Source organism: Numida meleagris, chromosome 1, assembly GCF_002078875.1.
Source record: "Numida meleagris isolate 19003 breed g44 Domestic line chromosome 1, NumMel1.0, whole genome shotgun sequence".
Taxonomy (NCBI): Eukaryota; Metazoa; Chordata; class Aves; order Galliformes; family Numididae; genus Numida; species Numida meleagris.
In genome coordinates this window covers 75,652,786-75,680,693 of record NC_034409.1, presented here as the reverse complement: position 1 = coordinate 75,680,693, position 27,908 = coordinate 75,652,786, and the positions used below count along the sequence as shown (strand labels likewise).

At 49.8% G+C, this 27,908-nt stretch overlaps 3 protein-coding genes and 1 long non-coding RNA gene across 6 annotated transcripts; 3 read left to right on the top strand and 1 right to left on the bottom strand.

Moving 5' to 3' along the window:
* On the top strand, nt 57–15,328 carry USP5 (ubiquitin specific peptidase 5). Of its 2 annotated transcripts, none has more exons than XM_021395852.1 (20): nt 57–213; nt 1,478–1,603; nt 1,931–1,997; nt 5,299–5,432; nt 5,748–5,893; nt 6,200–6,384; nt 6,957–7,051; nt 7,564–7,757; nt 7,918–7,989; nt 9,253–9,334; nt 9,535–9,660; nt 10,100–10,253; nt 10,658–10,832; nt 12,187–12,275; nt 12,496–12,687; nt 13,206–13,349; nt 13,491–13,636; nt 13,716–13,869; nt 14,484–14,568; nt 14,720–15,328. In XM_021395852.1, the coding sequence occupies exons 1-20, from the start codon at nt 106–108 to the stop codon at nt 14,811–14,813; spliced, it is 2,568 nt and encodes an 855-aa protein (XP_021251527.1). In that variant the 5' UTR covers nt 57–105; the 3' UTR covers nt 14,814–15,328. The 2 variants fall into 2 exon arrangements, with proteins under 2 accessions (XP_021251527.1, XP_021251534.1); XM_021395859.1 differs by having other exon boundaries at nt 12,496–12,618; nt 14,720–14,859.
* TPI1 (triosephosphate isomerase 1) lies at nt 15,584–18,500 on the top strand. Its single transcript, XM_021395935.1, has 7 exons — nt 15,584–15,766; nt 16,568–16,691; nt 16,784–16,868; nt 17,003–17,135; nt 17,360–17,445; nt 17,595–17,682; nt 17,936–18,500. Exons 1-7 carry the CDS (start codon nt 15,655–15,657, stop codon nt 18,052–18,054), a joined length of 747 nt encoding a protein of 248 aa, XP_021251610.1. The 5' UTR covers nt 15,584–15,654; the 3' UTR covers nt 18,055–18,500.
* Nucleotides 18,496–19,868, bottom strand: LOC110398382. Its single transcript, XR_002438361.1, has 2 exons — nt 19,780–19,868; nt 18,496–19,400 (listed from the first exon to the last, which is right to left on the bottom strand). It is a non-coding gene; the product is annotated as an uncharacterized LOC110398382 (long non-coding RNA).
* Nucleotides 20,025–27,869, top strand: LRRC23 (leucine rich repeat containing 23). Of its 2 annotated transcripts, XM_021395930.1 has the most exons (7): nt 20,025–20,283; nt 20,367–20,479; nt 21,723–21,976; nt 22,070–22,197; nt 26,516–26,652; nt 27,094–27,316; nt 27,552–27,869. In XM_021395930.1, the coding sequence occupies exons 1-6, from the start codon at nt 20,176–20,178 to the stop codon at nt 27,266–27,268; spliced, it is 915 nt and encodes a 304-aa protein (XP_021251605.1). In that variant the 5' UTR covers nt 20,025–20,175; the 3' UTR covers nt 27,269–27,316; nt 27,552–27,869. The 2 variants fall into 2 exon arrangements, with proteins under 2 accessions (XP_021251605.1, XP_021251595.1); XM_021395920.1 differs by having other exon boundaries at nt 27,094–27,869.

Below are 27,908 nucleotides of genomic sequence, written 5' to 3'. Positions count from 1 at the left end.
GCCGGCGCGCCCGCGCGGCACGGGATTGGTCAGAGCCCGTCCGAGCACGCGAGACTGCGATTGGTCAGGGTGGGGCCGCGGGCGGAGCCGCAGTGAGCCGCTGTCATGGCGGAGCTGAGCGAAGCGCTGCTGTCGGTGTTGCCGTCCATCCGGGTGCCTAAGGCCGGCGACCGGGTCCACAAGGACGAGTGCGCCTTCTCCTTCGACACGCCGGTAAGCGCGCCCTGAGGCCGGCCTCCGCGGCCGCCCGGGCCGCTCCTCGCTCCCACCCGCTCTCAGCCCACCCGGGCGCCGGGGGTGCCGCCCGCGCGGGGCGCCATGGGATTTGTGGTTCCCCGGCGGCCGGGGCGGCGCGCGGCCCGGCGCAGCGCGGGGCCGTCCGAGACTACGGCCCCCGACGTGCCTCGCGGCGCGCCCCGCCCGGCCGCGGCGCACTGGGGGCTGTAGTACCCGGGCCGGAGCGGGCGTGGGCAGCTCGTCGGCCCCTCGCCCGCCGCGGAGCATGCCGGGGGCTGTAGTCGGGCGGGGGGCGCTGCCCGTTGGCCTGGCGGCGTCACGCGGCCCCGCGGGCGGGGGCGAGCCGGTGCTGTGTCACTAAGATGGCAGTGGTCCTCTCCGCGGCCGTCTCCACCCCGGTGCTGGCGTCCCCGCGCCTCTTTCCCGAGCCGGCCTGGGCGGGCCTGGGGGCGCCCCGGAGGCGGGGGGGGGGGCGAGTGCCCCTCGGCCTCCCCCGCGGGCGCCCGTCGGGGCGTGCCGGAGCCCGGAGGAGAAGGGCGCTGCCCTCCCGAGGTGGGGGCTCTTTGGGAAGCAAAACCCCAAACCCTGGCCCTCCTTCCCTCCTGAGCCCCCGCAGTGCCACTCCCAGTGCTCTCGCCCTGCCTGCCCCTCTCTGCGTTTGGATCCGTGCCCTCTTTGATTTAAGACCGGCACCTCTGCTGAGCTGTCTGTGTGCATGTGGTGTGAGCAGGGCTCACCTGTAGCCAGTTCAGAGCTCCTCTCAAGGTTTTGTACGCAACAGTGAAAACAAGCAGTGGTGAGCTGGCCTTCCCCGTGCTGGGGCCTGGCAGAGCTCACCATGGCCACGGGAGCTGTGCCTGCAGACAGGGTGACACAGCTCTGCTGGGAGTGGTTATACCACGTTGTGACTGTGTGAACGGTGCATGCTGCAGGCCTCTGCTGGGGAACCCTCCTGGGGATCTCGCTCAGACATCATAGGTCGGGTAGCGTCCTGCCCTGTGTGAAGAGGCAACTGGGTTTACCTGTACATCGCCCTATAGGAGCACCTATCTTGGGACAGCCAGAGCAGGCCTTGCCAGCTTAGTTCAGATCGGTTACTACATGACTGATAGATAGCGATGAACTGTTGCCATTATTTAATCAGTAACCGATAGCCTTCCAATAGGTAAGCTTCTGTCCTAACAGCTAGAATGGCATTCTTTGCCATCTCCCTTAAGTTTTTCTCTCCACTTTCTTCCAGGAGTCTGATGGCGGCTTATATATCTGCATGAACACGTTCCTGGGCTTTGGGAAACAGTATGTGGAAAAGCACTACCAGAAAACAGGCCAGCGTGTCTATCTGCACCTCAAAAGAACACGTAAACCGGTAAAAATAAAAATAAAAACAAGGCGGCAGCACTGAAAAATAATTGAAGTCATACTTGTTCTGAAACTGGGAGGTGGGATTTGTCTCGGTATTAAATCAGGTGTAGAGTTTTCCCTTCTCAGATACAAACAATGTTTTTCTTGGTGAGATGGGATTCCCCAGACCTTCAGCTCTGCTGATGTTGAGCTGTTGTACCTGGCTGTTGGCCCAAGCAATTGCTGCCTGCCCTCTTGCTGTCTTCACAGTAGCTTAAGTCCAATCCTTAAGGCTTGCCACAGCATGCCTGTCCCTCTAACTCTCTGACCCTATTTCTTCTCAATGAAATAGAAGGAAGAAGATGCTAATTCCAGTGCTGGGGACCCCCCAAGGAAGAAACCAACTCGCTTGGCTATTGGTAAGAAGGCACTTGTGTACCATATATTTCTTGTTATTTTGGATCAATCTTTTGGAGCTGCTTGGCTTCATGGAACATTTCTGTTCCCTTTCGCCTTCTAAGCTAGCTGTGGCTAGTGCCTCCAACTGAATTCAAATATAATGTCTTCTAGTGTATCATAGGTAGGCAGTTACTGCAGAACAGTTGTTGTGATGGTAGTTTTGCTCTGTGTTCAAACTTGCAGCATGTTTTCTGTAGGTAGGTAGTCTTTGTCTCCTCTCTTCACTCATTGTGCCTGATAGAGCTTGGTGTGAACAGAACCCATGCGGCGCTGTTGCATAATACAGATGTATCTAGTGAGGGGCTGGAGTAAGGCTGAAAAAATAAGCATGGAGTTTCTGACAGAAGCATCTCTTAAACGTCTCAGAAGTTTAACTAGTGTTATTTATTTAGAACAGGAAGGAATTTCTGGTAAATGCCATAGGAACAATTTTGGTTAGACAATTTCTTGAAATATGAAGCTGATACTGGAGGAAATGCATGAGAACATTACCTGCCAGGAATGCTCCAAAAGTAATACCTCTTATTTTATTATTTTGGCCCACGAAATTGGAAGTGGAGGTTGGTGGTATGGCAGTAGAAGTTGAACCTTCCCACCAGTATCCCATTACATGTCGTTGGCATGTGACAGAAGGCAGCAGAGGGGCAGTCTGACAAAATGGCATCTGACATGGAAGTGCAAAGAAGCAAAAGTGTGTTACTGAATTCCTTCATGTGGGAAAAATGGCACCCGTTGATATTCAGTGACACTTGCTGAACTTTTATGGGAATCAAACTATGGATGTGAGTACTGCGGGGTGGAAGATGGTGCATTTCAGCAGTGGCAGCAGCACCAGTGTGGCACCTCCACTGGTACAGGTTTTTAGAATCACAGCGGGCAGTCTCTTGTTCTTTGCTGGCAAAAATACATAGCTAACGGTGGTAACTATGTTAAAAGATAGTGTTTTATAGCTGGGAATTTAGTCTACCAAATAATGTTATTGTGCTCTTTGTATCTGTTGTAGTTTTAATGGAAATAAATTGAAGGCATTACTTTCAGAGCAACATACTACTAAGAGCAAGTCCTTTTTCAGGAGAACAGTGCTGATGTTCCGTTACTCTTTTGCACCAACTGAAAAAGCTGTCGTGGGAATCAGGGAAGATGCTGCTTATTTGGAGCAGTATCAGCTAGCAATTTCTGCGACATTATGGAGCAGAGGATGGGAACGTTTTTATCAGTGACAGGTTCTTGTCTTGCTGGAGGCTGACCACTACAAGGAAATCCAGAACCTGTACCAAGCCGGTCTTCCTTCTTGCTCACTTTTTCCCTAGCTGTGCCGTTGCGTAGCAGAAGCCTGGTGACCTCACTGCTGCCACCCTGCTGCTTTGGGAGATATTAGTCCCAGTCTGCTTTTGTGAGTTATTTCTGCATCCTCAGTTGTACAAAGATCTTGAGACAAGTGTTTTCACTGGGTCAGCGAATAGTTGCCAGTGATAACATCTTAGTGGCATGAATGGAGCAGGAGAAAATAAAAGAAAGTATTAGCTTTGTGGTTGAGGCAATGATCTCAAACTCTGGAGAGTTTTGTCTGTTTTGGAGGCAGGTTTCAGCTCTCTTGTAGCTAAACTGTGGTGGTGGATTAACGCACACATAGGGGAGGGTTTTGAAAGCGTAAAAAAGATTTAGCAGCAAATTGTCATTAGCTGCAAAATATACCCCTTGTTCTCTCTGTACCGCAGCCTCCCACTCCATGAAAAAAAATGCCTGTGGTAGTGCTTGCTCTCCGTGCCAGTGTGTTGATAGAAAGACTCTTGTGAGGCCGTGATGCTGAGATAGAGCCGTGGAGGCAGCAGGCCTCCTGGGGCAAGTTCATGGGTATATATGGGGCAGAAAAGGGGTAGGAGACAGTCTGCCAGCCGAAGACCCTCTTCCTCTGGAGCCTCAGGAGGTTCACATCATGCCCCTGCGCACCTGAGCAGTCTGTTTTTCTTTGCTTAGAGTTCAGGAGCTGTGTAATATCCTGAGATCATGTACTATTTTGCTCCATGAAGTGATGACAGGAGATCTCTGTGGAACGTGCTGAAGAAGTGCAGAAGAGGATTATTTGAGTATGTTGCATGATGCTTACGACTTCTCAGAAATTTTTAAAATGACTTGGGCATGCAGCATTTGCATTCCTACGTGGCATTTTTTTGCATCGTCTAAACACTGTAGGTATCTGAAGGGAGAGGTGCAGGAGGTATTGTAGGAACCAGGTATTCTTGTCGATAACGTTTAATCAAATGCAGTAATGATTCTCAGAATTGTGTCGCCTACAGAATTCCTGAGGCGGAGGCATTAAACCCTTAGAGTTACAGCAAAAACTCACATTCCCTTCAGAGGTTTTGTTGCAGAGATCTATTGCAGCCACAGCGTGCCATTTTCAAAGAAGTAAAGGAAATGCAGTAAAAGAAAACATAGAGGGTTGAGGCTGCCAATAAGCAGCATGTCTTCAGCCCTGTTTCCTTCTGGAATGGAAAGTGTGAACTCTTGCAGAACAGGAAAAGCCAAGAGGTTTTTTGTGAGAACCTAGAGAACCAGAGACTGTTCCCTCCATTGCGCATGTAACTTTTTGGTGACTCTCGACAACATGCAAGTAACCTGTTGTGCACGGAACCTCTGTTTCTCTTGCAGCCTCTGAAAAGTGTGGTTAGGTGGGCAAGAGAAAATACCAGTACTGTGCCTTTCCTAAGGCTTTTTTTTCCTCTAATTCTGGGTGTTCTGCTCCCAGAAGAACTCCTGGTTCTCTGTGTTTGAGCTCAGGGCATTGATTTTTCTTTTCTGGAAGAGGCAAGAAGCAGAGCCAGGCTCCCTGAGGATGCAGATAGGCTAGTCTTTCATGCTGGGTCGGAACGCTATCTCTTCCTACACATCTCCATTTGTGATCTTAGGCATGCTGTGATGGATAATCAGCAGTGCTTTATCATGGCCCTGTTGTGGTCACTCTTTCTGTAGAACGCGTCTTTTTTTTTTCCGGTTGTAGTCAGGGTCTGGAGTTTCTTTATAAGCATTTGTAAAAATAGCTGACAAAGGCAAGCCTACTGTCACTAGGCTTATATTTCCTTCTGTGAAGTCCATACCTGCAGCAGGAACGTCGGGATCTAGACATGAAGAAAGATTGTGGAACACTGGTCTAGAATTTTGCCTTAGTCATGATGCTTTATTTCATGTAAGCTACAGGTAAAGGAGTCTTGGAAACTATTTGATTTTTACCTCTTGCCACCATGTTTCTTCTTTCTGTAGGTGTAGAAGGTGGATTTGACATCACAGAGGAAAAGTTTGAATATGATGAAGATGTAAAAATAGTTATTTTCCCGGAACATTTGGATATTCCCCGTGATGGGCTGGAGGGACTACCTGACATGGTCAGAGACAGGGTACGTTTGGGTGGAGGGTGGTATTTTCTGCTGGCAGGGAGGCAACGCAGCATTGCAGTGAGGGAACTGCTACCCTACGAAAGTGATTCTGCAGAACTGCTGTGAAGTCTCAGCTTGAAGTAAGCAGGATCACTCTACAGTCCTATAAATTACTTAAACAGTGCTTTTATAGTACAGAGCCTGGTTTATGACTGAGGCTCCCAAATACCGTCTTTCTGTGAATGACTTGCAGTTCTGAACCTGAATGTAGAGTGCTGTGGCACGGGAAGTTTCTTCTCTTGCGCTCTTCATGGTCTTTCCTGCTCTTCTAACTAGATTGCCAGTGCTGTGGAAGCCATCCTTACAGCAGACTCAGCTTCCCGGAAGCAGGAGGTGCAGGCTTGGGACGGGGAGGTTCGACGTGTTTCCAAACACGCTTTTTCCCTGCACCAGCTTCAGAATGATGTCCGCATCCCACCATGGTGAGCATAGTACTGACATTTGCTGCAGAGTCCCAGATGCACTCTGATCACCTTTCTCTCCTGTCCCAGAAGATGAGATTTCTTTTCTGGGGCCTTGCCCTGTGTGTGAGTGTGCCTTGTGTAAATTCAAGACAGGGGACAAACTAAGGTATTTCAGGATGCTCAGCGTTCTGAATTAAAAGATAAATGAGATCACGGAAACTTTTGCTTAAGCTGTGGTCAGTGGGGAGTAATGGAGAGGGCGTGGGAGGTAGAACCCAAAGGTTTTTAACCTAACAGCGCTTTTCCTCCATTCCTTCTCTTCAGTGGCTGGAAGTGCAGCAAGTGTGACATGAGGGAGAACCTGTGGCTGAACATGACTGATGGAGCCATCCTCTGCGGTCGACGCTATTTTGATGGCAGTGGTGGCAATAATCATGCAGTCGAGCACTACCGGGAAACTGGCTACCCCCTGGCCGTGAAACTGGGAACCATTACTCCTGATGGAGCTGGTAAGAAGGGGGATCCAGCAAGGGTTATAGATGCCAAGCACTGCCAGGATGACTTTGGTCTCTGACAAGGTGAAGGTGGGAGGATTTCAAGGCTGATGTTGCCCATGTTATGACCTGGAACATGCAGTGTCAGTCTGTCATGAACTTTCCCACTCTGACCTGCTTCTTGTGACAGACGAAGAACCAGCTGATAAAATCTGCCTCCTTCTCTCCCTTGTAATCTGAAAGCTTTTAGAACAGTTATCGAGCTTTCTCTCTTATTTTAAGTAGTGGGACATTTATCAAGGATTTTTGTGTCCAAAACTTGAGGATATAACATAGTAACCCTTTCGTCATTGCAGGCATACGTATACCTACATACCTTGATCAATGAGAAAGTTGTTGGTCTTGTCACGTATTTTGGAGGAATCTCAGTATTCTGTCTGTTGTGCTACTCCCCTGAAAAGAGTTAAGAGAGGAAAGTCCAAGTGCTCAGTTTGTCAAAACACCCACGACTGAGCACTCAGTTGTCTTCATCCAGAGTGAATTTTAGATCACGGGCCATGATTATTTCCCTCTGTGTTTCTGCATAGATGTCTACTCGTACGATGAGGATGACATGGTGTTGGATCCCAACCTGGCAGAACACCTCGCTCACTTTGGGATTGACATGCTCAAGATGCAGAAGGTGAGGGGTTGTTCCTGTGTAGGCCCAGAGGGGGAGAGAAGAAACTCTAAGCTTTCTTAGCTAGATCCCAACTTTCTGTGGCTGTGCAGAGCCATTCCTGCTGAAGAAGCAGTGTTTTATTTGTCAAATAGAAAGTTGCCTTGGCTGCTTCTCCCATTGCCTTTTTTGCCTTTCTTTTTTGTCCCAGAGTTTCATTTCATTGTGGCGCTGTGTCAGTATTCTCGGCAGGGAGGTGCCCACACTCCTAGCTGTGCTCCCTAGATTTAGTGTTGGTGTGTGATTTCCATCCCCCTTTTAAGTGAATGCCTTGGATTTCTCCCGTGTTTCATAGCATTCCTCCTTCTGTCCCAGATATTCAAATATTTGAAAAGAATTCTTGTATCTTCCTCCTCTTCTAACTTAATCAAACAATTAATTTTACACTTTGTTTCTCTACTGCACTGCCCTTTTCACACCTCAGGTGTTCTCTTCAGTCTTCTTTGAAGGTTTTCTCCTGTTCTTTCCGTCCACAGACAGACAAGACAATGACAGAACTGGAAATAGATATGAATCAACGTATTGGGGAGTGGGAGCTCATCCAGGAGTCTGGTGTGCAGCTCAAGCCCCTGTATGGGCCCGGGTACACTGGTATCCGTAACCTGGGCAACAGTTGCTACCTCAATTCTGTGGTGCAGGTGCTGTTCAGTATCCCAGACTTCCAGAGAAAGTAAGTGAGCTTAATCACTCCTTTCCATTGGCCTGGGATCCCCTGGCATCAGTACAAAGGTCTCCTAGAGCTGTGAGCTTCTGTTGCAGGATTCAGGCTCAAAACTGTCTTTGCTAGATGAATCCGTATGTCCCTTAGATTGCTCTGGTTTGTTCTGCAGGTATGTGGACAAGCTGGAGAAGATATTCCAAAGCGCACCTTCGGACCCCACACAGGACTTCAGCACACAAGTGTACGTAGACTTTTGGTGAGAGAAGGAAGGCTGTAACTGCCTGGGTGTATCCCTTCTGCATTGCTGCAAGTTTCTCCCTCAAGACTTGCCTATCTGTTTCCATGTCCATCACCAGACACACTGATCTTCTGTGATCATTAAGGACCTAAGCAAAGAAAGTTCTGTTGAACGTCCTAGATGGAGAAAGCAGGGTTTATTTCAGTGCTGCTGGGGACTCTTAAACATGTGATATGGGGAATGCAGTACCATATGTTACCACGAGGGGATTTCTGGGAGGCGTATTCTGTCTGCGTTACAGCTTCTTTGCAGAAAGGTTTGCTTTCTGCAGTGGAGGAAGATGGCTAAGAGCAAAGAAATACATAGATTTAGAAAAAAAAATCACTCTCAGTGGATAATTTATATCTGCTTAAAGAGACTTCCTGCAAGAGGTACAGAAGAAGAAACACAAGTTTTCAGAGGGTGTTTCATTTAAATCCATTGCTTTGCTGTTGCATCTGCTTTAAAAGAGGAAAGTAATCTATGGAGGTTTGGGATGAAAGAAAGGAAGGTAGCATTTGTGGAAGAGAATCCAGAGGTAAGCAAAGATTGTAAATTTGAATAGTGGGGTAAGGTGTTCAGTTAGGAGGGAACTGAGACAGCTAGAAAGATTCTTGCCTGGGCAAAAGAATGAATTGGTAAGGTTTGGTTCCAGACAAATGGCAGCAGTGATGGAGAAGAACTGGAGTGAAGTGGAAGAACAGGAGGGCATGGGTGTGGGAAGAAATCACTTCAGCGTTGCTGTTTTCCATTCAGCTCCTCATGGAGTTATTATTAACCTTTCCCTTGGGAAAATGTGATCAATCTGCTCTTAGCATTGCTATTTCTAGCTCACGCAATTTCACTGTGCCCTGTTGTCTCCTGTGCTGTCAGTTAGATACACTGCTACTTTACCCACGTCAGGCTGCAGCATAGCTTGGCTGCTGAGCAGCTACTGTATTGCTCAGCACCGGCAACTCTTCTGTGGGGAAAGGGAAGCTGTTCCTTTTTGCTCTCCCCACTGTGCAAGCAGTGATTGAAAATGGTGACTGGAAGCCCTAGTAACTTTCCTGTAGATGATGTCTTATGGGACCAGAGGGATCAGACCAAGATAAGGTGATCTTAGCTGATGCAGTTGAGAAAGCCAATCTCTGCGAGAACTCCAGTCATGTCAGCGTTAAAGCTGGATGGGTTGTTGTGGCTCCCAGAGTGTGTGGAGTTTGATGTTGACAGACTTTGTCATTCCAGAGCCAAACTGGGTCATGGACTGCTATCTGGGGAGTATTCAAAGCCAGCCTCTGCAGAAGGGGAACAGCAGCCTGATCAGAAGGTGAGATCTGGGTATGGTTCTCACGTGGTGTGTTTTAAATGGGGGAGGAAGAGGGAGAACTGTTTCTGAAGACATGTCCTGGGGCTTGTACCATGGCCCTGTCACACAAAGAAGAACATGGCTGAGAGTAGAGTGCTGCATACCAGGGCACATGTTTGGTACGTTATGACCACCTTCTTCTTCCACCTTGTTATTTGCAGGGTGTCCAAAATGGCATTGCTCCACGCATGTTTAAGTCCCTCATTGGAAAGGGACACCCAGAATTTTCCACTAACCGGCAGCAGGATGCCCAGGAATTCTTTCTGCACTTCATCAACATGGTGGAGGTAATGGCTGAGTTGGTTTCTCTAATTTTGGAAAAGCCTGGCTTTTTTTTTATTGCTGTAAGAGGGCATGAGATGTAAATGTGAGAAGCTGGCAAATGGAGCAGAAGGAGGGAGAGAATAAAGGGAAAAGGGGAAGCTAGCACCTGTGGGAGCAGAGAAAGAGAGATGTTTGCCATGTTCTTGGGGCTGATTCCCAAGAGATTCCTCCTAGCGAGGGCGCAGATGGAGATGTAAAATTGTCAGTTTTAGGAGCCAGAATGGCATGCGTTCCCAGGATCATCCCAGGAGATGACTGTAGGCTTCTCTTTGCTTTTCCAGTGGACTGGGTGCAGAAATGAATACTCTTTAGCCGTGTCCTGTGTGGAACTGCTGCTGCTGTAGATACTTATTTCTGCCATTCTGATGCCATATCTATCCTTCTAATCTCTCCCTCTTTCAGAGGAACTGCCGCAGCTCGGAGAACCCTAATGAGGTCTTCCGTTTTCTGGTGGAGGAGAAGCTGAAGTGTCTGGCCACAGAAAAGGTGAAATACACCCAGCGTGTGGACTATATCATGCAGCTGCCAGTGCCCATGGATGCTGCGCTCAACAAAGGTCAGTAACATGTCATGGCCAGGATAGTAGCATACATCGTGTTGGCTATCATGCTTTTCTTACAGAACTCCTTAAATGGGCAAGGGACTTCCTCGAGGTGTTGCTCTGCCACTTCTGAAGCCAGATCCTTCACCTGCTCTTATAGAATAGGGCTCATTTCTTCAGTGGTGTGACAGTGATGTCCCTCTGGAGCCTTTCCCTCCTACACTTCAAGCTGGGCTGTGATTTAACAGCAAAGCAGAACTGCAGAAGCAGGGCAGCGCTCACAGTTGCCAGCTTTGTGCTCCATTCTTGAGGATGCATGTCTGTGTATCTGTAGGCCTGTTCAGCTTCTGGGTGTAGGTTACACAGTTGCTTTATTAGCACCTAGAGGTGGTCCTTGACTCCTGTACTTTATTCTCTAGATGAACTACTGGAATATGAGGAGAAGAAGCGGCAAGCAGAGGAAGAGAAGCAGCCACTGCCTGAGCTGGTGCGAGCCAAGGTGCCTTTCAGCTCCTGCCTAGAGGCCTATGGAGCTCCAGAACAGGTGGATGATTTCTGGAGCACAGCCTTGCAGGCCAAGTCTGTGGCTCTCAAGTGAGTGTGTGGGCATTAACTAACTTGCCAGGCTATGGTGAGTGGGCTGCAGCTGCATCTTGGGGGGCTTGTTTTCATGGCCTGGAGAAGGAGCATTACCAAAGCTCTTCAGTCCTCCAGATCTTATATCCATAGAACATGGAAGCAGAAGGGAACCAGTCCATCAGTGCTGGAATGTAATCCCCTGAAGGATTACAGCGGGCAGAACAACAGTGCTAGTGAAGTCCTTGCTATCAGACTTCAGTTGCTGAGATGCTACAAAAATACAGTGATATCCCAGAAAATTGGCAGCTTTTATTCTAAATACGACAGCTTTAAAGTTAGTCCTGGCAGAGTATGGCAACACCAGTCCTGCATGGTCTCCAGACTGTCTTTTAGGGAAGTTTTTTGGCTGGTAAGGTTTGAGCAAACTGCTGAGCATAACAAACTTAAATGCTAATAACAGGGCTTTAAAGAACAGCAGGAATTTGTCTCTCTGCCAGCAGCACGTGCCACAATGGTGCAAAGGTGTAGTGAGAAGAATACAAACTTAAGCAGCTTCCTTCTGTGATGCTACTGACTGTCCTTCTGCAGTGAAAGAGTAGTTCTCAAAGAACTCAGTATGGAATGGGTCATATTTCTTTCTAACAGATGTACTATTATTAAGCAATAGCTACTAAAAGTGAACAGTAAAATGATCACCTTGAAAAATAACGTTTTGCTTTTAAATAATGAGTTGTGTTCAAACGCTTTGTTTGAATTAGCATTGAATATATACTGTTGCTTAACTTAATTTTACTGCATGTTACAATTATTCTGATAATGAGTATCTGTCTCTCTTAATGTTGCTTCTCCCTTCACAAAGGTTCCCCTCTGTTTCAGAGATGCCAAACACCCTTTCCTTCAAATTGTCTGACTAAATAATGTTCAATCAAATTCAGTCATTGTCAGCTTAAGATTTGCATCTTCCACTTCACAGCTGAAAAAGTGCTTGCACTTGAAAGCTTGTCACTTTCTGCAGCTTTATCTATTGGTCTAATAAAAGATTTAATTTCTTCTGTGTTCCTTAAGAATTAAACTTTAATTAAATCCTAAAATCTGAGTCAGCTTGTAAAATGCAGGGCTGGAAGATAGAGAATGTACTATTTTTTGTTATCCCCCAAGATTTTGTAAATGCTTCATTCCATCTAATCTGGTCAGAGCATCCACTTTAGAAATTGTTCAGTGTTTAAGGAGCTAGGGGAGCTGTACAGATTTGTGTATCTCTGTGCCTTAGGACATGCCTTCACCTTACTCACTGATTTCTTGAATCAACTAGATGCCCTAAGTCATTGCTGACAAAGTATAAACTGGCTGTAATGTTAATGTCTTTCAGAACAACGCGGTTCGCCTCTTTCCCAGATTATCTGGTGATTCAGATCAAGAAATTCACTTTTGGTCTGGATTGGGTGCCCAAAAAGCTTGGTAAGAAGGACAAGAAGTACAGAGCATATAGGTACACGGTGTCATATATTGTGACAAATATTGTCATACTGTGATCCTTACTCCATAGAGGAAAGTAACTACCCCAAGAGGAGCTGCAGGATAGCATGTTGTATCCCCAGTGACTTTCCCTTCTAGTGCTCCCAATGGATTCTTTTGTTTCTGCCCGTGTGGCAGGCTGAGCAAACACTGTGTCTTGTAGATGTCTCCATTGAAATGCCAGAGGAGCTGGATATCTCTGCACTGCAGGGAACAGGGCTGCAGGATGGAGAAGAAGAAATGCCAGATATTGCACCCCCACTGGTGACACCAGATGAGCCCAAAGGTAGCCTGGGGTTCTATGGCAACGAGGACGACGACTCCTTCTGCTCCCCTCACTTCTCCTCTCCAACATGTTAGTGATTCTCCTCCTCTCTTCCTGATGCCTGATTCATCTCCTTGCTTTCCTTGTCTTGTCATCTATCCTAGTGGTTTCCACTTGCTCGGACTTTTCCTGTCCCTCTGTCTGTGAAAGTCAGCTACCTCCCTTGTATGCAAGGGTGTTATGCAAGGGAGTTTGTGAATTGCCGTACTGTGGGAGATGAGAATCTGGCATGTCTTGCGCATTTAGAAGGGGTAGAGCTGAAATTTACACAAGATTTAACTGGCAGAGGTATTTTACTTTGACAAACCACAGCACGGGGCAGGGTTTGAAGGCTAGGAAGGGGCCAGTGCTGCTGAGTTAATGAGGTGAATGAATCCCTGTGTTCCCCGGAGTGCCTGTATGTGAAGCTGCATTTTTTGAAAAAAGATTGTATGGATGAGGAGAGCAGAGAGCGAGGAAATGGCTTGGGAAGCTGTATGGGACTGCACAAAATGGCGCAGGCAGGGCTTGGGTGGGAGTGGGTGGCTCTAATCTCTATCTCCCCACAGCCCCCATGTTGGATGAGTCAGTGATTATCCAGCTAGTGGAGATGGGCTTTCCCATGGATGCTTGCCGCAAAGCTGTGTACTACACAGGGAACAGTGGGGTTGAAGCTGCCATGAACTGGGTCATGTCACACATGGATGATCCAGGTATGAGATCACATGGCCGTGGTGAAGCTTACCGCATCTGGGTCGTTGTCTCACTTCCCATCCCATTGCAACAGTAGAAAACTAAAGTCATTTGAACCTCCAACTGTATCCCTTTTGGGGCTGTTTTGTTTTCTGCTGCAGATTTTGCTAACCCACTAGTTCTCCCTGGATCCAGTGGGCCAGGGTCAACTATTGCCTGTCCAGACCCTCCGTCAGAAGACAGTGTGGCCACCATTGTCTCCATGGGCTTCTCCCGGGACCAGGCTATGAAAGCACTTAGAGCCACGGTGAGGGGCACCGGTGACATCGAAGTGAAACGATTTTCTCAGGAATAGGCATTTGCAAGTCTTTGCCTTTGCCTTCCAGAACAACAGCCTGGAGCGTGCAGTGGATTGGATCTTTAGTCACATTGATGACCTTGATGCAGAAGCTGCTATGGATATCTCAGAGGGGCGCTCGGCAGCGGAGTCCATCTCTGAATCTGTCCCTATCGGTCCTAAAGTGCGCAATGGGCCTGGAAGTGAGTTCCAAGCAGAATGAATGCAGACTTTGGGGTGCGAGCTCAGCATGGTTTTATCCAACCTAATCAATGCAGTAAATCCATAGGTTTTAGCAGCAGCAGCTCCCACAGAGCTGAAGTGGTAGGGGCAGGGAGGAAAAGGAGAATGATGGCAGAGTAGGGCCTAAACCCCTTCAGCGTGGGGATTAGTTGGAAGCTGATAAGAGTCAGGCCAAGGAGGTGCTGGGGGGAAGGACAAGGAGGGGCTGTGGTTCTTTCCCCCGTATTCTGATCTTTGGTCTTATTGATGAACTGAGTTCCAATACATTTGCAGAACTCTGATGCCAGTGTAGTTTTGCCCCTGGACTCTATAGGAAGGTGGAATTCCTGCCACTACCCATCCAGCATACCTGAGCCAAATGAGCTTGGAAGAGAAAAGGCTCAGTGGAAGTTGTCATCTCATGTTTCCTTCCACATTTGGCCTCAAGTCAGTCATACTTGACTGGGACCCATTTTTAAGTTATTACCTAGGAGAGCTTCAATCGGGTCTCACATCAGGAATTTTCTAGAGGGCCTTGCACAGGCCTGTGACGCCTTTCTGCTTTATCTGATAACTCCTCTCTCTTCCTCTCAAGAATATCAGCTGTTTGCCTTCATCAGCCACATGGGCACTTCGACTATGTGTGGTCACTATGTTTGTCACATCAAGAAAGATGGCAGGTAAGAGGAGTTTTCACAAGTACAGCTTTAAGCTGCTGTTCTGCCCTATTTCTTCAGAGGTGGACAGAGAGAAGCGAGCTGGCAAAGGGGCTGACATAGCATCTTTGCCAGACAACAGCATTCCCGAGCTTCCCCCTTTTCTGTGTTGCAGGTGGGTGATCTACAATGACCAGAAGGTCTGTGCTTCTGAGAAGCCCCCCAAGGACCTGGGCTACATCTACTTCTATCAGCGGATTCCCAGCTAGAACGTCCTCTTGCTGTGTGTGGAGGGGGGGAAAGCGGGCTGAAGGCACGGAAGGGGCGGGATGGGGGCAGTCAGGATAAGAGCAGGGTCCGGCTCCCGTGCTCCTCTTACCCACTCTTCCCTTCCTGCCCTCACTGTGAGACACACAGGGAGCTGAGTTCCACGACGGGCTGGGGCTGGAGCCCCCGGGGACGGGAATGAAGGGGATTCGGAGGGTGGGAATATCTGTTTCCGTAGGACGTACCTTCATTACCCGCACCCCGCTGCACAGCCCTTGGCTTCACTGCCGGGGGGGGGACGCCAGCTCCTCGCTTCCCGCAGGGGCAGGGCGTGTGTGTGCGTGTACGTGTGTGTGTGTGCGTGCGTGCATGTGGCTCGGGCGGCGGTTTCTGCCGGTCCTCCCAGCGCGGGGGCAGCACGGGAAGCAGCGCGGGCCGTGAGCGGTGCCCCCTCCCTGCGTGCCCTTCACATGCCAAAATAACACGAGGGACAAAATAAAAGTCGAGATACGCCCCGGTTAGTCTGTTCTGTGCAGCTGAGGGCCCGCGAGCCGAAACTCGGGCGCTGCCGCGGTACGAGCTCCCGCACGGAGAAGGGAGGTCGCGTGGTTCTCGCGCAGGGGGACACGGAGCTTTCGCGCGGGCCCCGCTGCCGCCGCTGCCGCTGAGGACCGGCCGCAGCCATCTCCGAGCCCAGGCCGCCCGGCTGCCGAGGCCCCGGAGGCGGGGCCGCCTGGGGGCGGGGCCTAGCGCGCTGCCGGCCTATAAAACCGGCCGCCGCGGCTGCGTGCCGTCGCCGACCTTCGCTTGCGAGCCCGCCGGTTGACGATCGTCGCCTCCGCCATGGCGCCTAGGAAGTTCTTCGTGGGTGGCAACTGGAAGATGAACGGCGACAAGAAGAGCTTGGGCGAGCTCATCCACACGCTGAATAGCGCCAAGCTCTCGGCCGACACCGGTGAGGGAGGGCGCGGCCGCAGCCGCACGTAGCGCACGTCCCGCGCGGCGGGGCCCGGCCGGGGCGCGGGAAATGTCAGGGGGCGGCGGGTCGAAACTTAACCCCGTGGCGGGGCTAAAAATACCGCGACACCGGATCCCGGCCGCTGAAGGGCACCGCATCCCCCTGCTGCCGGGTGCGGGCGGCTCCCGTCCGCCGGGGCGGCGGGGATCCGCGGGCCCGGCCCCGCGAGGAGGCTGCGGCCGAGGGGCCTCCGGGCTCTCCCTCCCCGCAGAGCTCCCGGCCCCGAGGCCTCGTCCCCGCGGCCCCGGCCTGCTGCCCCATCTCGAGCCCGGGGTCGGGGGCGCGATATTTGGGCTGAGGTCACCGTGCGACCGGAGCTGGTTCCAGGAGCGTGCCTAGCCTGCCGCGGTGCGATACCCGGCTGTAATCCACGTGTAACCTGACGCTGCCCTTTTCTCCCCGGTTCAGCCTTGCAGGAGGGCGAGATTCCTGCCCGGTTTCTCGGCTGGGATCTTTCCAGGGGACTCGGTTTGAACTGGCTGGAGGCCTGGCTCTCTGCCCGACTCCCCTCTTTCTGACCCCTGGAATGGGTTTCCTCTCCGCTGTTGAGTCATCAGATAGCGGGGAGGATGTTCCTATTCTGTGGGTCCCCCAAATGTCAGCGAGGGCAGGCTAAGCCTCCACCGAGTGGGGGGGGAGGGAGGGAGGGATGACCTCTCAGGGCTGGGCCGTGGGGCCGAAGGTTACATGCGGTTTCTATCCCTCGTCCTTCTGATGGATGACCTTTCTGCCTTACAGAGGTGGTTTGTGGAGCCCCTGCAATCTACCTTGATTTTGCCCGCCAGAAGCTTGATGCAAAGATTGGAGTTGCGGCACAAAACTGTTACAAGGTACCAAAGGGTGCTTTCACGGGAGAGATCAGGTGAGCCCAGTGAAGATTAAAGCTACCGTTCCTTTGCAAGGGGAATTTCTTCCAGAGATGTGAGTCAATACCTTCCTCTGCTTTCTTATCAGCCCAGCGATGATCAAAGATATTGGAGCTGCGTGGGTGATCCTGGGCCACTCAGAGCGGAGGCATGTTTTTGGAGAGTCTGATGAGGTGAGGGACCTTGGGTGGAGAGGTGGTACTGAACAGATAATTCTTTGAAGGTTGGAGGGGTGAGCAGTTTGTGGGAAAGGTGGGTACAGGTGCGAGTCTGACTGCCACTTGCATTCTTTCTCTTCCATCCCCAGTTGATTGGGCAGAAGGTGGCTCATGCTCTTGCTGAAGGCCTTGGCGTCATCGCCTGCATTGGGGAGAAGCTGGATGAGAGAGAAGCTGGCATTACAGAGAAGGTGGTCTTTGAACAGACCAAAGCTATTGCTGGTAAGGGAAGAAAATTGACTTCTTCAGACAGCTGGGAAATGGCTATTATGGCCATAACTGTCTGTTCCTAGCCTTCCTTGAAGGCTTTCAGATACGTTACTACAAATGTTAACAAATCATGGTCATGTTAATAAAAGGTCTGCATGTTCCAGGAAGCTTTTTTTGGCTCTGCCCTTCCCAGCATGAAGTACTGTACTCATGTATACCTTCTTCTTTCCCCTCAGATAATGTGAAGGACTGGAGTAAGGTGGTTCTTGCCTATGAGCCAGTTTGGGCTATTGGAACTGGTAAAACTGCGACTCCTCAACAGGTAGTAACTAGGGAAAGGTGGCTGATGAAATGACTGGCTGACCCCACTCAAGAGGTCTCCCTGAAGATGGAGCAAGCCAGTTCCTTCTTTGGAAGGGAGTTGTATGCAGGATGGTTCAGGCCTTAGTTCCTATTTCTATTTCATTGCAGGCTCAGGAAGTTCATGAGAAGCTGAGGGGCTGGCTCAAAAGCCACGTGTCTGATGCTGTTGCTCAGTCAACTAGGATCATCTATGGAGGTAAATGAGTCTACAGTCCCTTTGAGGCTGCACTTAATTTTTTGCTTGTTGCTGTTGTACAGCATGCTCTGCTCTGCTGATGAGGTGAGACTAGCAGAGCATGAAGAACCACTTACTAGCTTGTTTAAGTAAATGGGAGACAGTGTTGCCATTTACAGAATAAGGGGTGGCTAGTGCCTTGCGGGTTTTACCTCTATGTTATTGCCACTTTGGGTTTGCCACATCTGAACTCTTAATCCTGTTCCCTCTTTAGGTTCAGTCACTGGCGGCAACTGTAAGGAACTGGCCTCTCAGCATGATGTAGATGGCTTCCTTGTTGGTGGGGCTTCTCTCAAGCCAGAGTTTGTGGATATTATCAATGCAAAACATTAAAGCAGCCTGTGAGGAGCAGTCCCTTACGGTTAAGAGCAAGAAGCTGAAGCAAGAAGGGACCTTTTGTTGCACGTCTCTCGGTACAGAGGCTTCTTCTGAGGCTTTCCCCACCACCACAGTCATTGTTCTAGCTGTGCTGCTAACCCCCACCACCTTGTTGGAGTCCCATTGGTGTGAGCCCATCTCAGCAAAGTCTCCTTTCTGAATTGGCAAAATCCTTGGTTATCTGTTGAGCTGTTAGAGCCCACAGTCAACCTGGCCATTGCCTCTCTCTCTTTGCAGCCCTGCAGGGAGGGAGGGCCACTAGTACTGGGGGGAGGAAAAAGGAACCACCATCTTCTGCATCCTTCAGCTCCATCTGCAAGGAGCCTGGCAGCTTAGACCCTTGTGAGACACCTTACCTCACCGATGTCCCATATTGAACAATAAATGAAAAGGAAAAAAAGTATCCTGGTTCTTATTCAGAAATAATCAAGGACAAAGTGTATAGGTGTATACAGATTAACTGGACTACTTTGGAAGTAGCTAGCTGCAGAGGGAACAGTGTGTTTGGGAGTTTTCTCTTTGTGAGGTTTTGGTGGTGGTGAATGGGTTTTTGGTTATTTTGTTTTTTCTTCTTACACTTCCTTGTTGCTCCAACAAGCATTGCACAGGTGCAACATCTATCTTCTCGCTATGGTTCTCACTTAGAACATAGGCCACAGAACCTTTATTTACTGTTGCAGTTTCTCTTTGGTTCTATGATGATTAACACACTGTAGTACGTTCCAGTAGCTGCAGGAGCACCTGGCTGTCCCACTAATGAGTGGATCTTCCTTCTGCTATCACAGAGGCCTGGGGCCTGAAGCTTGTGGTGGTGGCTGCTGGCTGGGTGAGCCTACATAAGACTGAGCAATGGCTGCAGGCTGGTGTGAGGCAAGCTGGGGAAACTGCTGCTGCAAGGTGTTAATAATCCTCAATTAGTTGGTGAGGCTGCCTGGCCAGTGAGTCCATCGAGCAGGAAAGATGGCCTGAGGAGGAAAGGCACTATTGCTGGTGGAGACAGAGCATGTAGTGGCTAGGAGCCTGGAGTGAGGCGTGCAGAAAAGATGTTTCAAACAGTGGGAGAAAATAGATCCTGTGGCTTCTGCAAACAAAGTGTTTGAAAGGCTCCTGAAGCACGGCCTTAGTTTGGCCCCACGCAGCACCCTCAGAGCAGCAGTGACTTGCAGAGACAGGGCTGTGCCTTGGGCTGCCTGCAGTGAGACTGGGTTGCCTGTGGGACTGGCCCAGGCTGCAGCCCTGCTGCCAGCTCTGCTGTCCAGCGCTGCCTGGAGAGCAGCTCGGCGAGAGACCAGGAGAGTGACCTACATAGGAAAAACAGACGGGAGACGTGCATCACGCTTGCTGCATTCAGGAGAATGCAGAAGGGCAGAACCACTCATATAATGAGGGACGAAGCGGGCAATAATCCCTGCATCAGCGGGAATCCTGCATCGTGGCTTTCTTCTTTTTGTCAGCTTTCTGGCAGGTTGGACCACAGCTCCGCGGAGTGGGAACACTGCCAGCTCCTCACCCTCAGTGACAGCTGAAGAGGTTGGGCCTTAACCGCGCTGCTGCTAGGCACAGTGAGCTGAGATAGCCTGCGCAAGGCCGCTGCAGCCCTGTGCCCGGCCCGGGGAGAGCCGGCACTCCCAGCACGCACACGCGCGCATATAAACGCGGACAGCCGCACAAATAACGCACACAGCTCACGCAGTGCCCACGGCCTCGCCCCGCTGGCCGGGCAGGCCGGAGGACGCAGGCGCACACGCTACAGCTGTACGCCGGCACAGCAGCGCCCGGCTTGCAGCCCCCACAGCGTTGGGCCTCGGCCATCTGAGAGGCGGGCCGGCCGCTGGTACAACCGCGTCCCTCCCCTCCAGCTTGTCCCGCTCGTACGGCGGTTCCGATGCCGACTCGACGCGAACCGGAACGCAGTCTGGAACATACGGGAACGTGGGGAGGCGGGCCCGCCGCTGCCCGTCAGCACGGCTGCATAGGAGCGGCGCCGGGCCCCTCCCCCGTTTCCATGGCAGCGGCGCGGCCTGGCGTGCTGAGGGCCCCGTGAGGCCTGGCTGCCGTCAGGAGCGGGCCGAGGGGATGGAGGACGAGGCGCTGAGCGCGGAGGAGGAGGAGTCCGTCGGTCATGAGGAGGGGGAGGATGACGAGGAAGAGAAGGCGCTGCCGGAAGAGGAGGAGGAGAAGCAGGTGAGGAGGCGGGCGGGGGCGGTTGGCGCTATACCCCCCTCCCCCCGGCCGCCATTTCACCTCTGCTGGGCTCTCTTCCCCAGGTGCTGGACCCGTGTCCCCTGACGGAGGAGATGCTGAAGGAGGGCCTCTCCCTCCTCTGCAAAATTGGCAACGGCCTGGCGCACGCTTACGTGAAGTTTGAAGCCAAGTATAAGTGAGTGTGCAATGCACGTGCAGGAGAAGGGATCCTCCTCCTCGCGTGTCTGCGTAGCCACCAAGTGGCTGCAGCTAAGGACGCCGGTGGCTGTACTGTGGGGCATGAGTGTCACAGGGCACATTCTCCACCTGCCTTTCTTCCGGGCTGTGCTCAGCTTGTCCATCATCAGCCCTGAGCTGGAGACCGCCTCCACCATAGCCAGAAACACTGATCTCTAGGGCACAGTAGTGGCCCCCTAGGCTTGAGGGAGCCTATCTGCTGCTCTGGATTGTGATCTCCTAGGGGGACCTGAGCAGGACACCCTCAATACAAACACTCCAAAGTGTAAAGCATCTCTGCATATAACTGATTAACGTACACACTTAAAGGTACGACGCCACAGTTGCCATGGGACACTTTGGAGCCTCAGCCCCATCAGTGCATTCAAAGAACTCTAGACCAAGCAGGCCTCACGAGGTAGAATCATAGAATCAAAGAATTACTCAGGTTGGAAAAGACCTTAAAGATCATCGAGCCCAACCACAACCTAACCATGCTACCCTAACTCTAACAACCCACCACTAAGTCATGTCCCTGAGCACCACATCCGAATGGTTTTTAAACACATTCAGGGATGGTGACTCAACCACCTCCCTGGGGAGCCTGTTCCAGTGCTTAACAACCCTTTCTGTAAAGAATTTTTTCCTGATATCTAACCTAAACCTCCTCTGGCACCACTTGAGGCCATTTCCCCTTGTCCCGTCACTAGTGAGAAGAGACCAACCCCGCTCTCACTGCAATCACCTTTCAGGTATTTGAAGAGGGCAATAAGGTCTCCACTCAGCCTCCTCTTCCACAGACTAAACAGCCCGAAAGGTAGGGCCAGACTAGGTAACTACAGGCTTTTCCCTACTAGGAAAGTCATTACACACAGTCTTGGATTGCCACTGCTGTCTAACAGACCCACTCCCCTAGGCTTACCTTCTTCTGGCTCTTCCCTTTCCTGACAGGTACAGTTCAATGGGAAGAAATACTGTCTGTGCCAGGAAGGAAGGTCCTCTCCTTGGCATTCAGACTTGCTTTACAGCATCTTTGGCCTGTCCCTATTGCCTGCCTTTTCCTCCTTCACACAAGGCTTTGTAGGACATCAGGGAGATGGGAGAGGAGGAGGCCCTCCCTCCCACCATGGTGAGAAGCAAACTGAAGGCTGGTAGCAGGGGAAGAAGTGAGAGGTGTTTTATTCACTTCTTCCCTTCCACAGGGACTTGACAGATATCAGCCTCCTTGAATGCTTCATTCACCTGCGGTATGTGGATTTGTCAGAGAACAAGCTGCAGGATTTGTCTCCACTGAGCAACCTAACCCACCTGCTTTGGCTGAAGATGGATGGGAATCTGCTTACCAGTGCCCACATGCAGGAGCTTCCCTACCTCCAGATCATCAGCTTTGCTCACAACCGCATCAAGAATATGGAGGGCATTACTCACCCCCACTTAACCAACCTCAGCCTTAAAGGTGGTACAGACTACTCTCTTCACTGTTGTGCACATAGAAAACTGTCTTAGAATGGTATTAACTCTCATTATTTCTTCATCCTCTGGCACTCAGGAAATAAAATCCAGACAGCACTGGGTCTGAGTCAAGCACTGTACAGCCTGCGTGTCCTGGAGCTGCGAGGAAACAAGCTAGAGACTACAGCAGGGCTCTCCCTTCCCAAGCTCAAGAACCTCTATCTGGTAAGGGATCAGCCAGCTTGGGAAGTGGGACTGAGATGCTGCAGAACCTGGCACCTTCAGTCAGTGGGAGGAGGAAAGACGCTGTCCCATTCCAGGCATCATAGTGTACATGCTAGCCTATTCAGTTCAACCTTCACAGCCTGAAAGGAACAGATTTCAGAGAGCTAAGGAGGCAAACATCTGTCCTTTGGGGTAGATCCTTCTATGATGTCTGTTCAAATAGTGCAAAGGCAGTAGCAACTGATCAGTAATTGTTCGGTGGAGTGCAGGGAGATTGGCAGTGTTTGTTGCATTGCGTTCTCCAGTCCCAGACACCTAAGGGAGAGCAATGTTCTCTCCCTGACAACGTTAGGCAAGGTCACACTCCATGTCTCCTAGGAACGTGAAGGTCAGTGGGGAAGATCAGCTGATATTCTCTGGATGACACACATGAAGGTGATCATAGAAGGTAGAATGGTTTGGGTTGGAAGGGACCTTAAACTTCATCTAGTTCCAAGCCCACTGCTGTAGGGAGTGACACCTCCCGCTAGACCAGGTTGCTCAAAGCCCCATCCAGCCTGGCCTTGTACATCTCCAGGGAGGGGGCATCCACAACCTCGCTGGGCAACCTGTTCCAGCATCTCGCCACCTTCACAGTAAAGAATTTCTTCCTAATATCTAGACTAAATCTACCCTCTGCCAGTTCAAAGCCATTTCCCCTCATCCTGTCACTACCTGCTCTTCTAAAAAGTCCCTCCCCAGTCCCTCCCCAGCTTTCCTGTAGGCCCCGTTCAGATACTGGAAGGCTGCCATAGGGTCCCCCTGAAGCCTTTTCTTCTCCATGCTGAAAAGCCCCAACTCTCAGCCTGTCCTTGTGGAGAAGGTGCTCCAGCCCTCTGATCATCTTTGTGGCCCTCCTCTGGACCCACTTCTCGGTTAATAATAATATGAAATAACTTTCTGCTTATTCAGTCCACACCTCCATGTGCAGTTTCCTATCTGAGGTCTCTGTCTAACCCAGTACCTATAGCCAGCAGCTCTTTCTCCTCTCTGATGGGCCTAATCGAGTACGGGTATAACAGCACAGAGATATGATTCACATCTTCAGCTGCCAAAAAAGAAACTGACTGAATATTGCAGTGAAACTAAGAAGAAGCAATTTTCTTCTACTGTGAACGGTTGCTTTAGGGAACATTTACTGCTTGAGACACACATGAGGAAAGTGTGTTGGCTTACTCCCATGTATCACACAGTACTATAGCTTGCAAAGACTTGATAGTTGTCCTGAGTCATTACCTCTGAAAAAGCAATTAAAGATGATAAAAGGTTTTGAAAAGCTACAGGGTTTCTTTTCATCAGTACTCTCTGGCAGAAAGCACTGAGGAGATTGCTAGCTGAGATTGTCTGCTATTTTCTGATGTCAAGCTGAAGTGTTAGGACTATGGGTGCTGGAAGAAGGGATGAAGTGGATAAGTCACTAGAGACAATATAGAATTTCTAAGTAAAACCAGTCATGTTAGTGGGAGATTGAGTTAAACAAAAGCAACACCTGTGTATAAAGTGGGAGACATACATAATTGAGAAATTCCTGAGCCACACATAAGGAGGCAAACTGCAGGACAAGATTATTATAACTAGAGCAACTGATTAACATCTCAGGAATCTTGTGGGCTTGAATTTGTCTCCCATGTTCACATGCTTATCAGTTTTGGAAGGGGATCTCTCCCAGTACTACTTTGCTTTCTGTAGAAAGATGTCAGTGTTACTTGAGCCATAAGTAGATAAAGCTGGTGTTTCAAGGACAGGGTTCAGTGCACCCATAAAATAGGAACTCAAAGGTCAGCTTAAAGTAACCAAATCAAATTTGGTTAATATATGACATAGTTTCAGCATTCACAAAGTTCTGTCCACCAGCAGGAAAAACAGCAGCTGATTGTTACAGAAGGTGAGGTGATGACGTGATCATTCAAATAAAGGTGTCGTTTTGTGTGCTCTTTTATTTCAGAAAAAAAAGGAAGAACAAAAATCTGCATTGTTTTGTTGGCACTTGCATGGCTGGAGCCTTTAAAACTGTTCATGCTGATGTAATGGAGCAAGTGGGAGTGATAGTAGGTTGATACTCATTTCACAGACTAGTGGTCGGTGAGCTCCCCACCCTGATTGATTCCCACATCAGCTCCTGATTTCCTCTGAAGGGAGGTTTACAAATCCATCTTGGCTTTTTAAATTTGTTTACAGGACCTTTGCTAAATCACAGACTTTCCTCTTTCTCTCAGTGTTGCCCTCTTTACTTGGCCCAGTTGCTCCACTGAAGTCTTCATTTTCTACAAAATATTCTTTTTGTAAGTGACCCCGCCCCACGCTGTTCTCCTATCCCACCAGCTAGGACTGTGCCCCATTTTTAGATTTGGGCATTGACCGCATCACTCCCTGGGTAACAAAAAAGGAACAGAGAGTGCAGTGGCATCGTTGTGGGTTAGCCTAGCAGGCAGCTAAGCATCACAGAGCCATTTGCTCACTCCTCCTCCCTGGTGGGATGGGGGAGAGATTTGGGGGGGAAACGGTAAAACTTGTGGGTTTAGATAAAATTAGTTTTATAGGAAAGAAAAGGAAAAGAAAAAAAAAAAATAACACACAAAGAAAGTGTTGCATAATGCAATTGCTCACCACCCTCTGATCGATGCCCAGCCAGTTCCTGAGCAGCAGGAGCACCCCCTGGCCAACTCCTCCAGTCTTATAGTTCAGCATGATGCCATATGGTATTGGATATCCCTTTAGCCAGTTTGGGACTGTCCTGGTTCTGTCTCCTCACAGCTCCTTGAGACCCCCAGACTCCTTGCTGGTAGGACAGTGCAAGAAGCTGAGACGTCTCTGCACAGCACTGCTCGGCAACAATTCAAACACTGGAGTGTTATTAATATTATTCTCATCCTCAATTCAAAACGTGGCACCGTGACAGCCACTATGGAGAAAATGAGCTCTATCTCAGTTGAAACCAGGATAGGAGCCTCTCCCACTGTGTCCTGTTCATATATCTGCAACCTTAGAGACTGCAACCCTAAGCCACAATCACAGGTGAAGTCCTGCTTATCTCTGGCTTGAAAGATGTGGTAGGGACAATGTAATTGCCAGGGATTTTCCATACTTAGCTGCACAAGGCCACGAGCAGTCAGATCCAGCTTTGGAGCTAGCACTGCTGTTAGTCCAGGGGTGGACAGGAGGCTTCGAGTGGTCTTTTCTAGTCAAAATTGTGCTGTGAGACTATTACTGAATTTAAGAGCTTTGTGTTTCCCCATCTCACAACAGCAAAGTTCACAGCAAAGTGAATGAAATCAATGGGGAATTTTGAACTGGTAAGACATTCTTCCTGCCCTAAGATTGTCAGATTTTTTTTGCAAGAAAGTGTACTTATGGATAGCTAATAAATATTGTACTAAGAAGCACTTCAACTGACAACCCCCACCTCTCTGCAACCTCTTTCAGGATCTTGCAGCCTGCTTCTGGTTCTTGAGGAACAGAAGAGTAGACTTCTTGGTAGTAGATTTCTCCCATAAAAGAAGCAGCCAAACTGGAAGTTGCTGGACTCTATGAGTGAGAGGAGCTGATAATTATCCTTTAAATACACTTGGTTTAGGTCTTTGCTTTCTGTTCCGCATTGTTGTTCTCTGAGGCCTTAGGGGCTCAGATTAGGGACTGCTGTGGAAGGGGTGTTTTGCTGGCAGTACGGCAGGCTGGCTCAGTAGTGCATGCTCTGGTAAATTTGAATCATGGCATGTCTGCATCCCAGCATAACTAGAGGCTGTGTTGGAATTACTCATCTGGGGTGGTCACGTCCCAGTCACCAAGTGATGCTGCAGGGAGCTCTGTTTCAGCAGGCTCTTGGTTCTTGAACCCGAGTACTTAGAACTCTTTTAGTAAGGCCCTGTGCAACCTGATGTATGTAGCACTAGAGTTAGCCTGGTTGTAAGCTTGGTGCTGGACTCTGCGACTGTCAGAGGTCCTTTCCCATCTAACTCTCTGTGAGTCTAACCAGCATCAAGGATCCTGAGCAGAGGTATAAGCGAGAGCCGCAGGCATATTCTCAAGGTATCTATCTCTATCTCTAAAATTCTGGTGCAGTTTCTGTTTCAGACAGGCTTGGCTTCTGGCCATACTATCTGACACTGCCAGGTAGCCTCTCTACAACATTATGTATGTATGATGCCCTGCTTCAGAGAAGGCTGCTTAGCAGTGGTAGGAAGTCTGAACGGTAGAAAGAGCCTGACAGACCAGAAATAACTGCTGTTCCCTTTGCCATGTGCCCCTTTTTTTCATTCTCACTTCCTACGTCTTTGCTTAGGCCCAGAATGCCATTAGGAGCCTTGAAGGCCTTGAGGCACTAGAGCAGTTGTCAACTCTGCACCTGCGTGACAACGAGCTTGAGACCTTGGATGGATTCTCTAGCAGCATGAAGTGCCTGCAGTACCTCAATCTACGGTGGGTCCTCCCTGCTTCATGTCAGGACTAGACACCGGTTCATTTACGTCTCTAGGATTTTCTGTTTTCTCTGGAAGCTGAAGACCTGATGGGAGTGGGGTGGATTGATCTTTACAGCTTTTAACTGGTATTCAGGGCTCAGTTTTCTACCAGTTTTTCACCCAGGAATTTTCCAGGCTTCTCGGAAAAGATCTGCCTCTCCAGTTGCTCTCAGACTCCACACCATACCTTTTATATCTTGCTGTAACTCTCCTCCATCCCTTTCTGCCTGTTCTCTGTGTCCTGGCCATGACCACCAGTGTCCTTTTCTTCCAAGCACTTGCTGTACAGGGGGTTGTCATTGTCAGACGGTTCAATGCACTGTTTGAGCTCAAAGAAATCCTTACTGTTATGACTTACATGGATCTCTTTCTCCTGCACACTGTGCTGGCTTTTCTTTAGGAACAATGGGATCAGTAGCTTTCAGGAAGTGACAAAACTGCAGGTGCTCCCCATGCTGCAGGCCCTGGTGCTGATGGAAAATCCGTGCTCTGATGAAACAAGCTACCGGCAGGAGGTCCTGGTCCAGCTGCCACACCTGAAGCGCCTCGACAAGGAACCGGTTGAGGAAAATTAGCACGCAGAGGCAAATGAAATCTGTTAGAAAAGGCAGGAAGAAGAAAAGGTATGAACAAGAATGTGAAAGACGTAATGTTAGATGCGCTGGTAAGCCCCTCCTCCTGTGGACTGCACGATGAAACGGCTGAGGGAGGTCAGTCCCAAGGGCAGAGCAGCCTGCAACAGAAAACAGGCTTCACAGCCTGATCGCCATCCCTGGCCCCAGCAGCACAAGTGGGAGGTGAAAGAGGAAAAGAAGTCAGGCATGGAGTCATTTAACTTCTCCGTCTTCCCTTCTTCAGGAAATGGAGGGATCTCTCCAGGGTGATGTGACTGAGTGACCTGTGCTTTTAATCCCTGTTCCCAGTGAAGATTTGGGGATGCATCCTTCCATGTGCGAAGTGAGAGCTATAGGCATGAGGTTCACCTCGTTTTGCTCCTGGAGAAGAGAGGAGTGTCCTGGATGCTGCCTTCATTTACTGCAGTGTTTTTACAATCTCTGCACGTACATACTCAAAGTAGTCCCAAGAGGGAAAAGGGGGGTTACAAGTTGTGTGGTTTGATTTATGGCTCACAGAAATTCTGTGTGATTTTCTTATTTGAATAAAAATATTTAATGAGCCTGGAGTATCTGGAATTGTTTATCCTGCCCACCCACT